The sequence below is a fragment of the Anabas testudineus genome, chromosome 19 (genome assembly GCF_900324465.2).
Source record: "Anabas testudineus chromosome 19, fAnaTes1.2, whole genome shotgun sequence".
Taxonomy (NCBI): domain Eukaryota; kingdom Metazoa; phylum Chordata; class Actinopteri; order Anabantiformes; family Anabantidae; genus Anabas; species Anabas testudineus.
Window position 1 is genome coordinate 16,844,550 of NC_046628.1, and position 16,861 is coordinate 16,861,410.

A 16,861-nucleotide genomic window follows, 5' to 3' on the forward strand; every position below is an offset into this window, starting at 1 on the left:
TATGACCTTGGTGCGTAGATGTAAACAAACGCGCTGATTGGACGACAGAATACACTGTGTCCAATCATAAGACACTTTATAATTGTTTAAACCAATGAAAAGCGTAGAATTATTTTTGGGCGGGCCATAACAGGCTGACTGCATTTACAGCCTCTGTCCAGCAGATGTCGACATTTCACCGGTTTTTAAAATGTCAGGGTGCAAAAGAAGAAAGACTGAAATCCTGCAGGATCATATAAACACCACACATCAGGCTTTAAATTACGACAAGGAGGAAGAGAACGTATATATTAAAGTACATAAGAACAGTGTATCTTTAACCGTGTGTCCTTACAATAAGAAGTATAGCCCGATTTAATTAAGAATACAGTGTATTGTTTGATACTGAGGATACTCAGGAAGTCACTGACTCTTAGGTTCATGTTTATTTTGTACTGTTGCCATGCACCACACACCAGGCCCAGCTGATTGCACTGATTTGCTGCTGTGGGACTGCACATGCCTAGTCAGGGCCAAGTCATCAGTTGCAGGGACCAGCACAACACAGTTTCTGTGCAGCTGCACAGGTCAACACTTTGACATGTTCACCACTGAGATGTTGGGGATTAATTAGTTGTGTGATTACAGTTTCTAATAAAAATCATTGTATTGTGTGGACATGACAAAAATGCTCTCACAACTTGAGTTATCACTTCTGAACATAATGACTCTGCTGTGGTAAACCACATGATGTTATGAGGTTTATTTGAAAGTAAGACACGAACATTTTAAACAGCTGAGGACCAGCTAACCCTAACCCCCTGCGACTGAGAATCTCCACCTCTATGACATTAGTTTTGGCTCATAATGACTCATAAATAAAACAGTTTACAACCTTGAACTTGTTGGTCTTGACTCAGGACATCAGAACAACATCGTGGTCCTAACTGTGCTACCGAGGCGTTTCTCATCTTGAAGCTGGAGTCACATTTATTTTACATAATATAAGTAGAAACTATTATTAAAGGCTGAGGAACCCTGAGTTGTTCTCACTGACCTAGATTGGGAGGATTTGTAGTGAAGGAGTGAAGGAGTGAAGGAGTGGTCCAACCTCACTGAAGCAGATTTGAAACAGCTCCTTCATGACCACGTAAACATTTTGATTCAACTTTTCTTGTGTTTGACTGTGACTTTATTACCTATTTGACACGTTCACTGAGGCCTGAGTTTTTGTTACAGTGTGAATCTGAGGCCCCCACAGACCTCAATGTTTGCAAGCTACATCCATGGTAACGTAGTGTGGAAACACAGCAGCTGCTGAGCCTGGCAGGAGATACCAGGTGTGTGGTGGGGCACGTTATCTCACCAGAGGCACAGAGTGACTGTGTCCTGAGGAGAGGCTCTGCCACAGCCGCGGCTACGCCTCATAGAAACCCAGACCTCTATTCAAACAGCCCATTCAACATACAGCTGATATTGTCCTGAAAGAACAAAGTGACAGACTGTGGAAGGTACATATGTACACAGACGGCAGGATGACCACAGGCTTCAGTTTGAATAACCCAAATGATTCAGTGTTGGTCTTATGATAAAGGTTTAGTTTCCATTCCACTCAGGTTTTATGGGTAGTGTCTGATGATGAATAGATTTTATTCCATACATGGGAATAAAGCAGCTGTCTGAGTGCATCAGTCGTGTCGCACTTGAATTGAGCAGCTGGTATTTCCAGTAGCATCAGTTCAGCTCTGACTGAACCTGAATTTGCTGATGTTTGGAGACAGACGTTGACGAGGCTAAATGTTAGCAGACGTCTGCCTGTTAACATGTCAGCAGGACACAGAACAACATCCACATCACGTGAAGCTGTGATGTGGCTGACACTGACACATCTAAATCTACTGGTTGAGTAGAAATCCATCACTTCGTCGATCAGCTTGTTGGCCTTTTTTGACCGTGCTGTGTGCGTGTCTTCATGAATCTGCACTGCATTCATGGAAACTGCTGGAGCTGCTATTTTTAGATTTCAGTGGCCTTTTTGTATAAATGTGTTTGTACTATTTGTTCCTTTAGAACATTGACTGGAAAAACAAATAAAGAACTTGATTCTGATTCAGGATCACAGACAACAGCAGCACATAAAAAGCTGTTGCCTTCACTGACGATGGGATGTAAACTAGGTCATGGCTGAGATGTTGCAGCAGTGTTTGGTGTCGGCCTGAGTAGCTAAGCTCAGAGGATTTCCTAACTATGCCAGGTATGTGAACACTGAGGGCCACCAGCCTCCCTCCACGGTCCCTCCACAGTCCCACTGCTGGATTAGGTTTCTCTCTAAGTTTACTGAGGGGCCCCCTGCTTGGAGATGGGGTTAAAGAGAAAGACATGTTGAAGCTGCACTTATAAAGCTGTTATACTAATAATCTGCATCTTTAAAGACACAAATCTTACTGACAGCATAATGAAGCTTTCAAGCAGCAATGAGTTTTTGTCATTTACAGTTTTCAAACTTTTCATTGAACATTTTCCATTTTGTAATTTGTGAATTGAATGACACTGAAAAAGTATCAAGTGTGGACTAATACAGTAGAATAGTAACTGTAGTCATACATGTTTGTGTACGAGAGGCAAATAAGAGGCAAAGGACATGCTCTGACTCTCCGGGAGCTTTTAGCACATGGTTGTGAGTTATCTGAGCTCGTGTTTGTCCCTCAGGTAAAGTAATGGTGTCAATGCAGAGGTGTTTTCTAGCTGCAGCTGTGTCAACAGTCTGTTTCCCTCGAGTTTCACAAAATGCAGAGAAGTGGGAACTGAGTTGAACCTCTCAGAGGCTGTAGCACGTCACATAACTACTTACATTTGTGGCTCTGCGAAGATGAGCTCAGGATGGATGTTAAAGAGAAAGCGGGGAGGTGTTTAGTGCTCAGGTGTCCTTCCTCAAGGTCTTTCTGGCCGACTCACAGCACCAGCTTTGTCCCGAGCAAACAAAGACCCCTCTGTTCATTTACCCCGAGTGTACGGCAGCAGAGCCACTGCTGCAAAATGATAAGCAAATGACACCTCAAACAGCAACTTGTCAGAACTGGCAGAAGCTTGTTTGTGTGTGTGTCACAAACAGAAACTAAAAGTTTAAAATAAATGAATTTAAATTGTGCTTGATTAAACAAAACACGTCTGAATGTAAAAGATTCGTTTTACAAACAACAGAAAAAGTGAACAAATGAAAGTCAAATTTCATCCTCACAGTCAGAGCAATTTACGATTCTAATGAGACAAAACAACGAGAGCGTTTCCCTCAGAGGACGTGACAGTAACGAGGAAAACAAGGATCGTTTCCAGTAAAGAGAGAGCCGAGAAAACAGACACTGGTGTTGTGTTTTCAGAGGTCATGAAGCAAAAGGAAATATTTATTAGTCTGTTTTCTATCTTTCTTTTTATATAATAAAAGTCAACAGACCATCCGAACCGCACATGGAGCCCAGTGGTGTTATGGGATGTTCCCAGTACGCGGAGGTCTGTACTGGGAACATCCCACAACACCAAACTGTTCAAAGAAAATGTTTTACTCTTATGTGACCAGTGTGTGAGAAAAGCTGTAAGAGGTCAAGTTGTACTGTCAGAATCAGAATAAGAATACAAGTTTTCATCTGTTGATCAATAATCAGCCGTCAGACAAATGTAGTGGAGTAAATATTCCTCAAAGAAATCAATAACATGAAGGAACTGCTAAAGTAGAAGTACGTTGAACTTCCAGTGAGAACAGTCCTGAGTTCATCCGCTGTTAACAAAGAACCACTGCACAACTTCAGGTCTTTTTAAACAGGTTGAAATAAATCAAAACCTAAGTGAACGTTTCCCCTGATGCAGCGTGAACTCCTAATTTAACACACAGATGAACTATGACACTCGACTGACTCCGTAACCTTCCACCCAACTCTGTGTTTACTTCAAACACATAATGTTCAAACTGCTGGTGAATCATTATTTCGTTTGTTGGCAAAGTCACATGAAGGTCTGTGATGGTTGAGCAGCTGCAAACGGGACCTGAATACTGTCTAATAAGAAAGTCAGTGGTCCTGGATGTTAACACCAGAGTCACTAAACACCTTCACCGCTCCAACCTCGAGCCGACTTCAGCAGGACGTCAGCTGTTAATGAACAACCAGTCCGTTTACTTTCGGGAATCATAAAATAGGTTTTTACATAAATGTAAAAACAAGAACGTGTTAGTGTGACTGCGCCTCAGTGAACCCTGCAGGGGCGGCTGCTGCCTCACTGGAAGTGTGAGTGTTATTCTGGAGACAGAGGTGCTTTGACTTGGACTGTGAAGTGCCAGAGGTCTGGACTTGGTCTGACGGCCAACTGTGCTGGACTGAGTTTATCAGTCAGAACCTAACTGGGACAAACAACGTGTGGTACTGGGAAATAACAGGGTACATTTACTGCAGTAGTATTTCTATTTTAAAGCTGCAGCCATGTTAACACAAAGCTGCAACGTGTATGAATTAAGCTTTAAGTTACTTTACTTCATACTTTTCCTAAACTTCAGCTACAATATGCACCTTTGAAAGTTAAGGTAGAGGTAGAATAACACCTGACCACACTGGGGAAATATCTCACGACCAAATGTCTCTTGCTAATCGTAGGATGGATCCTCGTCCACAGGTTTAGAACCACTGGATTCAGTTTTCCAGCTTTAACTAACTGTAATAATAACTAATAACTAACATACATACTAATTCTACATGTAAGTACTTCTTGTACTTCACTTCTATTGTACTGTATGTACTTGTATGTTGTTTGCTGGACATAAAGGAACATTGGTACAGTGGTGTGGGAGTTTCCATCAACAGCATACTGCAGTTTGTTTTCAGGCTCGACCTAACGCTGTGTTAGTGCCACTGATTGTACGAAGCGCTCTGCGTGTCAGACACCTGCTCTATCAGCAGCAGGACGCAGACTGGTTCTAGCACCAATTAGCTCACAGTGAGACGTCGCTCACACTCCTGACGCTGCTGTTCCATTTTCCTCCTGGACACAGTTCATCCTTCGTTAACATGAGACAACATGCTGAGACTAACAGGCCCACACAGGTCACTCAATGCTCCAGTCTGGTTTCACCATCACATATTTTAATTCCAATCAGACAAGAGTCGGAAACACTTCACCCTCAAAAAGTGTTTTCACACATTAGACTTCAGGGTTTATCTCTCAGATGGACTTAGTTTCACTCATTTTCTGTTTTGCATGTGAGTGTGTGTTTCTGACTGTGTGTAAATGTAGGAAACACGTTGGGTGGAGCTACATTAGTGTCTTTACCTCGAGTTGGACTCAAGTACAGATTTGTCTTTTTAGTTTTGTCCTGTCTAAGCAGCTGTGCACGTTACTCAGTAGTTATCCAGTAGGAGTCCTTCATCTACCTGGAGAGATTAAATATTTGTGATATTTTAAATACAATTTTTCCCAGACTGCACCATTCATTGCACAGCGGACACACAATCTGGGAACGATAAGCAGCAGATGGCGACGTTACAGTCTGAGGAAACATTGGATTTAAATGTTGGTTTTGCCTCAGACTAAGAGATCATCCTTCTGGGTAGACAGCAGACATCTGTGAGATCATGAAGTGCAGCCTGTTACTAGACTACAGGTTCAGTAGTTTTTAACTAGTGTGCTATTAACACATAAGACAACTTATAACACACAAATCACTGTATTGTTCTTGATTCTCTATTATTGAATTCATCCTCATTCTAAAGCAACTGTAACTGGAGTTAATTAACCTGGAGTCCAATCAATGAATCTCAAATGGAAAATAACACGGTTTATTTTAAGATAAGAAAATTTAGCAGAACATAAAGTTAGATGTTTAACAATAATTGAAGCCATTCAACCTAATACATTAGTCCTGTAACTGGTTCCTTTTACTGTTCAGAGCTTTTGTAACTCGAGACCAGGCGTGTTACCGTATGTTCCATTTATCTCACATATGTAATCTGCTCTGCAGCTGCAGTTTTGCAGATTTCTTGTTTGTTTATCACGTAAAGGTGTGAATCACAGATAAAAACGCACTAAAACAGAGCTGAGTCACATCCTGAGGAGACAGAGGTTATCAGGCCCTAACACTCGGGTCATCAATCACAGCCCAACCTCTTTACCACTGCAGGAAGGAGCCTGAGCCTCTGCAGCAAAGACACACGACACAAACATGGGAGAGGTTTGTATTGTCAGAGGGATCTATCTCAGTGACTAATGACGCCGTAACTGCAATAAATATTGACAAATGTCTTTAGATCAAGTAGGTCAAATAAAATAAAAGACTATAAATAAAAGTCCAGGTTCAACCTGGAGTATAGTATCTGGAATGTAAGTGTAAATAAAAAACAATATTTTTATTATGGTGTAACAAATATTACATAATAATCTGTACAACATTTCATTTACTCTCTGTCTCACTGTGTTTGCAGAATATTCCCTCTGTGTCTTTTCTCCTTTGCTTTTGAAACGCTTTCTAAATGATATTAATCAGTCTCCTCCCTACTCCTAAAGACTTCAAACAAGTACTACTACTTCCTGTATGGGTAATCAGACCTGCACAACTTAAAGTACAGTTACTTTTGTGTTTAGGGTCATTTTCCTGCTGGAGTTTTTCTTGATTGGAGACACGTCTCTGCTTGAATCAGTCTCAGTGCTGAAGAACTGAGTGGATGTTCAGTGATTTAAATATAGCAAACTGCTCTGGGAGAGATAATCAGAAGAGTTGGTCTTGTGGGAAACAGAAACTGAAACCGTGATCAATCATTTCCGTCTTCTCTGATGACCTTGATGAATTCATCTGATGTCGGTGAGGCTGATCCACATGACTGTTTGTCTCCTGTTATTCGTCTCATGTAAAACCGCACCTCAAACTTAACAGCAACTGGTCCTGCAAGAGTCTGTCACTTGTAGGTTCACTGACAGAATATGCAAAATTATTCAAAGTTTATTTGCATCAGTGTTGTAAATAGTATATACATGTGTCAGCAGTCTTTATACAGGCACAGACATTTTTGACATTTATCAAAAGACAAAGCTGCAAAAAGAAATCTAAGTTTTATCTAAGTAAGTTAGATCTAAGTCCCATTCTCTTAACCAGACCACATCATTTCTTTATAACCGTCTCTTTTATTTGTCCGAGGAGCTTGTTAGAAATAAAACACTAGGTGCAGAGCGTTTCTGAGGGCAGGGTACGATCAGGTAAAGTCCTAGATACATATTTATCTAAGAATATAGATGCACAACTCTACTATTATGTTTTTTTAATAATTACAAAAGAAACCTGTAACTAGTACATTATAATCTAGTGAAAACTAATCACATATGGGACTTCAGCTATCACAGTGTTCTTCTGATTGTCTGATTGGTAGAAATGAGATCAAATAATTAGATAGCATACAGCAGAACTATAAATAGTATTAAATAGAATCATCCAAGGCCTCCATGCAGTGTAGAATCACATTAACAACATATATACATTATTTCAACATTGTTAATATAGTTTTACATGTGAACTTCGTGGTTATTAACATTCACAATCCTGACACAAAAATATATATAGACTATACTATAATTACACTTGTGCACAGTATATTTTGAAATATCTGTAATTATCCATAGTTAGTTTTTTTTCCAGCCTGTGTTGTGGTCACGTTAAACCGAGTAGGAAATGTTCCATTAATGGGCAGTGGCCGCCGCAGTTCCAGGTATAAAGCTATTGTTTGTGGTGTGTGTGGGGCACTTGTTAATATTAGCAGCATCGCTCTTTATCTGCCGGGTCGAGCACACGTCACAGTTCACACTCAGTGAACGATGACGTTGCAAAAAGTCTTTGTTCTGCAGCAAAGCTGCGGCTTCATCCCCTCGCTTTGACTTCCAAATGAAGCTCTGCACTGTCTGAAACCCAGTGGCACGTGCGAAATCAATCAATAGATGGTTTAACTGTTTTCCATTGTGGACGGCCTCCACGTGTCGGGGCCGACAGTTCCTCTTAGAACCAGCTTAGAGAACCACGAACAGCAGAGTCAGCAAGTGCAAATGAAAAGGCGTGAAGCGATGTTGAAGGCATGTTGAGAGGCGTAGCGTGTTCACCACTGGGTCGTCCTATGCAAACCATTGGCCTGCAGAAGAAGAGAGAGGTGACAGAGCAACATGATGAGGATGTTCAGTAAAAGACGACTCCACCAAAACAGGTTTTATTTATGAAACCAACAACCTGTGAAGGACTGAATGGTGACTTGAAAAAGCTTGCAGCTCATTCATGGAGGACGGCAGCTGTGAATCAGCACGGTTACAGCAAACTAAACCTGTTTCAGTGTTCATATTGGTGACGTTAACGTTCTGAACACAAATTAAATCCAAACCGAATACAGTTTCTGTCCATGACTGAGACCTTCAAACTTTTCACAGTCACCGTAAAATCTTAGAGTCAAGACGAAGGTTTAGAAGATGAATGTTTGGTACAGAAAGTACCATAATCAGAGAGAAATTTGATTAGTTGAATTAAAACAAATGGATTTGTTGTGTTTTGATAAGAGAAGACGAAGGGAGACCGAACAGCACCAGAGGAAGTAAATGACGAGGCCTTGAGAGAGTCGGCTCCACAAGACAATAAAAGAAATCCAGACAAAGACGTTATTCATAGTCAACCTGTAGAAGAAGTTACTATGAACACAGGAAGCAGACAGGTCGACATGCACAGAGGCAGGGGGATAGAAAAGCATCTGGAGGTGTGAGAGATGAAGTGATGAGAAGGAACGTCACGGTTCTTCAGCTAACGACCTACACCGTTTCCGTTGGCCTGTGTGTATGGAGCGCTCCCGGTCTCGGCGTGCGTTGAGGGGGTGCTGCTCCCGCTGTTGGCTGCAGAGTTGAGGGAAGCTCTGGGAAGGGTAATGTCAAAATGGTCCACAGGGTTCTGTGTGAAGTTATAACATGGACCGTGATGAAAGCATCCAACATACGAAGGAGGGAGAGGATCTGAAACAACCTGCTGCTTGAACTCAACGTGCTCAGAGTCACTATGACTCACTTTAAATGAGCCTCTGATGACTTCTCATGGTGAATCTGAACTTGAACTGTTGAAATCTGAAAACTGTTTAGATTAACACTGAATCAATAACTGTCTATCATGTGTGTTAAAATAACAGAACAGAATATCTCATTATTCCACGTTTGTGCACGTCTGTTGAGTCACATGTTTGGAGCTGAAACCAGTTCCACAGAGTTGGCTCTTACTTTTGTGTGTCTGTTGACATGTCTGTAGGTCCTTCACAAAATCACGGACACTGTCGCTGTAAGAAATTCCTGCTCAAATACAGTGTAAATGGTAAATGCTCATACAAAGACACTGAGGCTGACATTACATATGTCCCAGGTGAAACCTCAGCACTGATGCTCTGGAAGGAGGACGTAGATGGACGAGGGTCACCACTGGTCTCGTGTTACAGGTTAGATTGTCAAATAACCATCAAGACTTTTCATGTATTGTTTGGATTTCAGCATGAGGACAAACAGGTTAGCACCTTCTCAGGTGACAGGTCTGGGTGGAGTTTAGCAGACTGAGCTGCTAATGTTAGCGTCAACTATATGATATGTGAGGGACCCTGTGTGCACCTGGTCTTAAGATGCAATGGCCACCGAGATGGATGGTGATCCGATCACTCAAACCAACAGCTGAGACGGTCTGGGACGCATTTGACCACATCTCTCTTTTTTAGTGTAAACTCCTCATGCTTCCCTGATAATGACGTTCAGTGCAGGACGTGGTTGTTGTTTTGAGCACCAACGCTAAGAATAAGTAGGCAGCCTTATAATTAGTCTGACTCAACCAATTGTTTAGTTTTATTGATTATATATATTCATTTATTTTCATGTCTACTTTAATTTACACATTGAATGTATATATTTTTCCTGGTTTCACATGTAGGTTACATGGTTACGTGTTAAACATGTCACTTAGTTCAGCAGTAAACTTCATGGACGTGTGCACCTGTAGGCAAACCTGGAAACAACTCATAAACTTCAACACCGAGATCATTAAAACTAGAAACTTTACATTTTTATCTAATGGGTATCCAAATGTTCATTTGGTTATGAGGACAATTTTTGCTATAAACCATTTTATGAGACCTGTAGTTCGTTTTAAACATGGCACTCTTCCATTTGGCTCATACAGTAGCTCACCTGTTGGTATTAAACACATTTGCTATAACTATTGATGAATATAGTGTTTCATCAAATCCAATCCTATTTTCCTAGAACCCTGTTCACAAACCTAATTTGTGTGTTTTTACTTGAATTTCCTTCATTTCAATAATGAAAACAGGAAATGCATATGCAAATGTGTCTGTGAACAAACCACATGTGCGTTAACTCACATTTCCCACTGCTTTGGTGATGATAGCCAGCTCAGTGGGCTGGTAGACGGAGCTGCGCAGCTGCCCGGTGTAGCCGCTGTACGGAGACACAGGCTTGGACCCTGAGAGGGACAAAATAAAAACAAAACCATTCATTAGTCACCTGACATGAAATATCTGTTATTAGATTAAATAATCAAACCACAAATAACTGTTTAAAATTAGAATTCATTCTGTGAACTGCTCCACCTCACACTGTCTCCGACGTCTGACAGTGACCTGAGATCTTGAGGCTCAGATTTCAAAATTTAAAATAACTTATATATTTGTCTCGTCATATTAGCAGCACTTTAAAAAACACAGGAAGGAGCCGGTGTACTGGGTTTACCTGTGTCTTCATTAGGAAATAATGTCCCTCATAGTTTAATCTATCAACAGCTGTGCACACTAATAATATCCATGACTCAAGGTCAGCATGCATGCCGGTGAATGAGATTTGTACTGTAAACAACTTCACAACATGATGAAATATTTCTTCTAGCGTATCTGTTTCCACTGTACATTTATCTAAGAAACCTTTCCAGGCAGTTTTTATAGTTTTATTATGAAATTAATAGTTTTAGAGTTTGAGCTTTTGTTTCTGCATAATTGATCAGCCGTCTACCTCAACAAACCAGCTTTTAAATTATAGAAATGAATGAAAACACACATTAAAAGAATGGTTGGTGTTCTTATAAGATGTTCTTGATATTATATCGAGGAACCTTTATACATGTTGGCAGCTACAAGGAGCTCTTGTCGTTAAACGTGCTGTATCAAGACTGAGAGATATCCGCGGCAAGATGTGCAAAAATCAACTCCAAAGTTCAGCTGAGACTCGTGTGAAACAGTCAAACTAAGTTAAAAGTTAGTATTAGTTCATATTATAGTGCATCTAAAACATATTTCACTGTTCCACAGATTCCCCTGTCAGAGATCCTGAAGCCACCAGGTCCTGGTCATTAGTGATGACAGAAACTCGACTTTTACAAAGAGTCTGTTACGTGTATGTGGAACCACACCTCACTAACACGCACAGTAAAAGCTTCTTAAGAATAAACTATAAAGCTGCTAATAGATTCACTCCACAGTTCAGGGCTGAGTCAAAGCCTTGTGTCTAAAGTGAATCAGACTTTCAGGCACCAATAAACGAGATATCTATTTATTATTTATTTAGTTCTTTGAAAATGCACATTAAAACCTGCCCTCTGTCTCGTTTACACCCTCAGTGACGCATCCAGCAGAAACACCCTGCACACATAGATGTGAGAGATGACTGTCACACTTTGTGGCTCCGAACGTCAAACATTTTTCCCCCTGGATGAAACTGCTGCCACACCTCAGTGGCCATGGACACAGTGCAAACACAAGGTGTGATGTGGCTGGTGGGAATCAGAGGGAGAGTGGGAGCAGCGACAGGGAGCGTTGCATGTGTGATACAGAGCTTAGGGATGCAGTCACACAGTAGATATTCATTAACAGGGGTCATTCTGAAGGCACACCCTCTCTGATAGCTGAAACGCCGGGAAAGCAGAGTTCACAGATGTTTGATTGAACGATCCTGTCCTCGAGCTGATGATTACTATTGACTGTTTAGGGTTTCTTACATTGTCACAGTTCCTTTCACCACTACACCACTGACACAACCTGTGTAATGTTCAGGACTTCAGCAGCCACACAACAGTTCAGGCTGCAGACTGGGACTTGGTGTCCAGTTCAGTCTGGATGTTTTTTTTTTTTTTACTGCAACATCAGATCCTAGTCAGGACTGAAACAGCAGCCATATCATTTTCTGCAGCATCATCATGCAGATGCAAAACTACTTTATGAGGAAATTTTTAAACAACCGTTGCAGGAAAAAAGACTAATTTACACTTCAGTTGGACTTTTTGTGTTATATGTTGTCAGTGTGAGACTAATGTATCATGCAAAGGAGCTGAACCTCCCTATCTAGTCATTACATCACAACCAGCACAATATTAGATTGTGTGGTATATTGAAGGGAACAGTTCTAACACATTTAGCTGTTTCAAAGACCTTTGTTGGCAAATAAATCAAACTTGTGCAAGAGTCAATCAGTGATGACCCTTCTTCCTCATGAGAGTTCACTCTGGCAGCTGGACTCCAGCCTCTGGGCTAAATCCTGAGTGATGGTGATTCATTCACCTTCATCAGTAAAACCATGACAGTACGGTTCGTTATATCTGAGAACATGGACTCACTGTGTCCAGATCCTAAACCATTCCTAACAACAGTATGAATTCATTGATTTGAACTATTTTCTAATTAATCTGGGGTCTCATGTCGGGTGCAGTGAAATTGCTGCTGTGGACAAATGTGAAAGTACCTGAGTTGACAGAGTTTTGTAATTAGTGTAATATATCAAAGTTGACAAAAAAAGCAATACAGTATGTTGTTGTGTAGGTTCCCCTAGGAGGTGAAATTTCCCTGTAAGCAGATGTTTAACACAGGAACACTCAGCCCTGCTGTATGTAGACCTCAGTGTTAGCACCTACAGAGCTGTTAACCTGTACACTGACTGTGTACTGTCACTTTGCCAATAAGTCCCTGAATACACAAGTTGTGGAGCTAAACACAGGTGACGGTGGTGTATTTGACTTAGGTGTGGACGAGTCGTTTGATGTGTGAAGTGGTTAAATGGGTTTTATTCGTACTGACATGGTTCACACCGGTGTGCTGTGCTGATGTGTGGTTACTATGTGTTGAGATCTGATCTCTGCCTGGTTAAAATCTGCAGGGTTTAGATATCTAGCTGACATCACAACTTCTTTACAGTGTGAAGCAGTGTTGTGTTTAACATTCTGCCCAGTTTTCCTTTGTCTGTTGCAGAATGTATCCTTTATGAGAAAGTACCAACTGTGCACTTCTATGTTTCACACTCATACTATTATTTACTGGTGCAGAACTAACTCTCTTCTACTTCTACCTCTGTACTGCCTCAGATCCATTTCACCAATGAACAGACCAGAATATTCTCATGTGACCTGCAGTGATGTATTTTAGTCCACTCGTGTGAAAGGAAACTGTACCAAGAATAAATGAGAACCTGACCCTTGGAGCAGACTCATTTCAAACAGAAACTCCACGTTCAATCCATCTTATCCGTAAACAAGCCAAACACATGAAACTCAGTGAGGGAGACGTCGCACTCCACGTACCTTGGTTTGGCTCGTCCATGGAGAAGGCCTTGTTTTCCACAAACATGTTCTGCGAGCTCTGTTCCTTCAGGATCGTCTCGTAGCCGACTCCGCGGTTTGGATACAGATCTTCTCTGTAGCTTTGCTGGCTTTTATCATCTGTCATCAAACAGCACATTTTGGGAATGGTGTAGATGATGAGGAACACCCATGCGTTGGCCACCAAGGTGATGGCCAAGGTAGGGTCATCCCAGCTGGGTCCCCCGTGCACACCGTTCCCGTAGACGTACATAACGATCCACGCCACCCAAATTCCCACAGAGAGCACACTGGTCAGAAGGATACAGACTCCTTCTCTCCTCCCCTGCTTGTGTTTTCCCCACATGATAACCAGACTCGACACCACTACTGCCAGAATCAGGGTCATCACGTAGATCAGAGCCATGGCAAAGTCCTTGTTGGCGATGTTGCAAGGTGTAGCCGTGGCACTGCCAGTTGCTGCTGTGGCGTTGAGTGGCCCCTGTGGGTACCGCACCACTGTAATGATCAGCCACTCTGTGTTGATGATCACCTCCACCAGCCACAGCCCCAGCGCCCCAAGGCACAAAGCCCAAGCCCGGGGTTCGCTGTCCCTCTTAGTGAGGATGTTCAGCCTCACAGTCTGCATCAGGAGGCAGGTGAAGCAGCCGCCAAACAGCACCCCGAAGAGAAACCTCCTAGAGGCACAGGTGGAGAAATCCTTTCCCACAATGAAGGCAAATGTGAGACAGAAGAGGCCGGCGGTGAAGATCAGGAAGAAGGTGTTGAGAGCCACTGAACCCTTGCTTTTCTCGCCTTTCATGAAAGGAATGCTGGCCAGCAGCGAGATGAAGAGCACGAAGGAGAAGACGATTCCAGCTGCAGCGAACGCCTCCAGCACGATGCCCCATGCGGCACTCCGGTCACACAGGTTGTAATACAGGGAGTTCAAGTTAGGGCCGCAACCCTCAGGGCTGACGGTGGTAGCCATTGTTACCAGGAGAAACCGGAGTTCACTTTGAACACGCTGCTCTGGGATCCCGACAGAAACTGTTCAGGAAGAAAAGGGAGAGTCTGAGAAAGGTCTGTCGGTGGTTGATCTAAACAAGAACTCTCAATACATCACCAGTTAGATAAGGATACTGAAGTCTACACCCAGTGGAGCAAACATTACACTTGCATGAGTCAGTAGACAGTACACACAGTACACACAGAGGATTCTAACCATAACCTTTGTCATTCTGTTTACCTACTCTGAGCTGAAAGCCACCAAAAATATCAGAGGAATTACAGGAACTTTTCCCAGCGCTGATGTTAATCATTAACAAAAATCAAATACTGTTTCTGCTCATTGAGATTCCCCCTGAATCAATGAGGTGAGAGTGTTGTGAGCTGTGAACACTTATTAAATCAGTATGTGGAACATCAGCGGCACCTGGTTCAGAGGTTTCTACTGAACAACATCACATCTGAGCTGGACTTGAAAAAATGGAATCATTCAGTACGAGTCTCTGAGCCACATCGATAGCAGTGCGGCGGTGGACGGTTTAACTATTTAATATATCAGTGACTTTTGTCTTCTCCTTGATAAATAATAGTTTTTATGAAATACTCATCGCAAATCTGAGAAACGCGTAAAATTAGAAATCTCTTCACTGATCCAGCAACTGTGAGTCTGACGAGACACATCAACAACAGTAAAACACATTTATTTTTATATTTAACTATAAACATATTGAAAAAAAAAAGACTTACGTACTGCAGCTTTAAGTAAAAGTAAGAGCTTCTAAAAACTGAACTATTGAGTAAATGTACTTCTCACCACTGGTATGAACACGGTTCTTCAATAGAAATCATTTTATTATTGAGAACTCAAGGTTCAGGTGCTGTTTTGCATATTGTACTGTTTCAATGTTAAATTTAATTAAATTAAAACTAAATGAACGAGGCCCCAGTTTCCACATACTGTATGTTAAGTACTGGACCCAGCAGCAGGTCAACAACCTCACACAGATAAAGATCAGAGCAAAGACAAACTGAACAAAGTCGGTTAAGTAACAATGAACTCATCATTATAATAATCTAACCTCTAACCACAGCACACCGTGAATCCACCTACACACAAACCGACTGTGTAAGGACAGACCTGCCTCAGGGTCCCAGGTCCCAGCCGCTGTGTGGACTCTGGTAATTTGATTACTCAGAAATGTGCTTACTTCCCCTGAAACACAATATACACTGAAATCACAAAGAGTGAGGCCACTCCTGCAGATTCACAGACTTCCTTCAGTTCCTGACTCTAAAACTGGTTTCTAACCCCAGATACAGCTTCTATCTCCTCTGTTTAAAACTGTTTCCATATTTAGGACACTAACACACAGGTGCAGGAGCTACTGAAGCTGTGAACTTCAATAACCAGGAAAGAAGTCATTTGAGAAACAGGAGCTGTGTCTTTGAACTGTTCCTGTTTATCTGAGGCTGATGTGAACAGGAGCGCACTGATGTATCTGATCCATGAAAAGACTGAAGAGACCACTGACCTTCACAGGATGCACCTTTAAAAACTGATCACCTCTCAATACTAAGTTTAAAAACGCGAGTGCATTCAGGTGAGTCTGGTCTGTGGACCTACCTGGAGGTGGAGGTTGTTCGTCTCCGTCTGCTCCAAACACAGTTGATGAGAAATCATCGAGAGTGGGACAAAAAGTTTGTCCAGTGTGTCAGATGTGACAGGACATCTCAGCACACGGGCTCCAGCTCACTTAGCTTCTAATTAAAGGAAGGTTCAGTCCCGGTACGAGCGTGTGTTCACGCTGTGCCCGCTCCGTCGGACCCTCCCTCCGTTTTACGCACACGCCTCAATTCAAACATTCAGTTTTCTCACATAAAAGAGCTTCTGTAAGAAGTCTGCCTGTTTTATCTAACAGCTCAGGTGATGATTCTGTGTTGAGCAGCTTGTTTTATGGATTTTAATTAATAAATAATAATAAATTGACGCGCTGATTAAACCAAAGCATCGAGCGTCTGAGTGAAGTGGACGTGGACGTGTGGAGACATCTGGTGGTGGAAAGTGTGAAATCCTGCACAAGGTGGCAGCAAAGCACAAAGAGGCTGCAGTTTCCATTTTCAACAGGCCCTGGCTGTGTTTTCTCTCACTCAGGTTGGAGTATTTGTCTTTCATCACTTTTATTTAAGTCTCCTTCTATGGCCTTAATGTCAGATAGAAACACAATGAAACTGTAGAGTACTGATCTTTTTCATATCAAATGTTGATACAAT

The 16,861-nt window shown here is 41.9% G+C and overlaps 1 protein-coding gene across 1 annotated transcript; it reads right to left on the minus strand.

Moving 5' to 3' along the window:
• Positions 1-6,473: 6,473 nt before the first annotated feature.
• Positions 6,474-16,427, minus strand: gprc5c (G protein-coupled receptor, class C, group 5, member C). Its single transcript, XM_026351792.1, has 5 exons — positions 16,215-16,427; positions 13,586-14,632; positions 10,389-10,489; positions 8,795-8,926; positions 6,474-8,129 (listed from the first exon to the last, which is right to left on the minus strand). Exons 2-5 carry the CDS (start codon positions 14,571-14,573, stop codon positions 8,097-8,099), a joined length of 1,254 nt encoding a protein of 417 aa, XP_026207577.1. The 5' UTR covers positions 14,574-14,632; positions 16,215-16,427; the 3' UTR covers positions 6,474-8,096.
• Between the last annotated feature and the right edge of the window lie 434 nt (positions 16,428-16,861).

What these genes read in the sequence shown, in the direction of transcription:
- gprc5c (XM_026351792.1), bottom strand. Translation starts at nt 14,573, where the DNA reads ATGGCTACCACCGTCAGCCCTGAGGGTTGCGGCCCTAACTTGAACTCC. An exon ending in CATGGACGAGCCAAACCAAG is followed by an intron (nt 10,490 to 13,585) that starts GTACGTGGAGTG and finishes TGTCCCTCTCAG; the next exon opens with GGTCCAAGCCTGTGTCTCCG. An exon ending in CACAGGCCAACGGAAACGGT is followed by an intron (nt 8,130 to 8,794) that starts GTAGGTCGTTAG and finishes CTTCTTCTGCAG; the next exon opens with GCCAATGGTTTGCATAGGAC.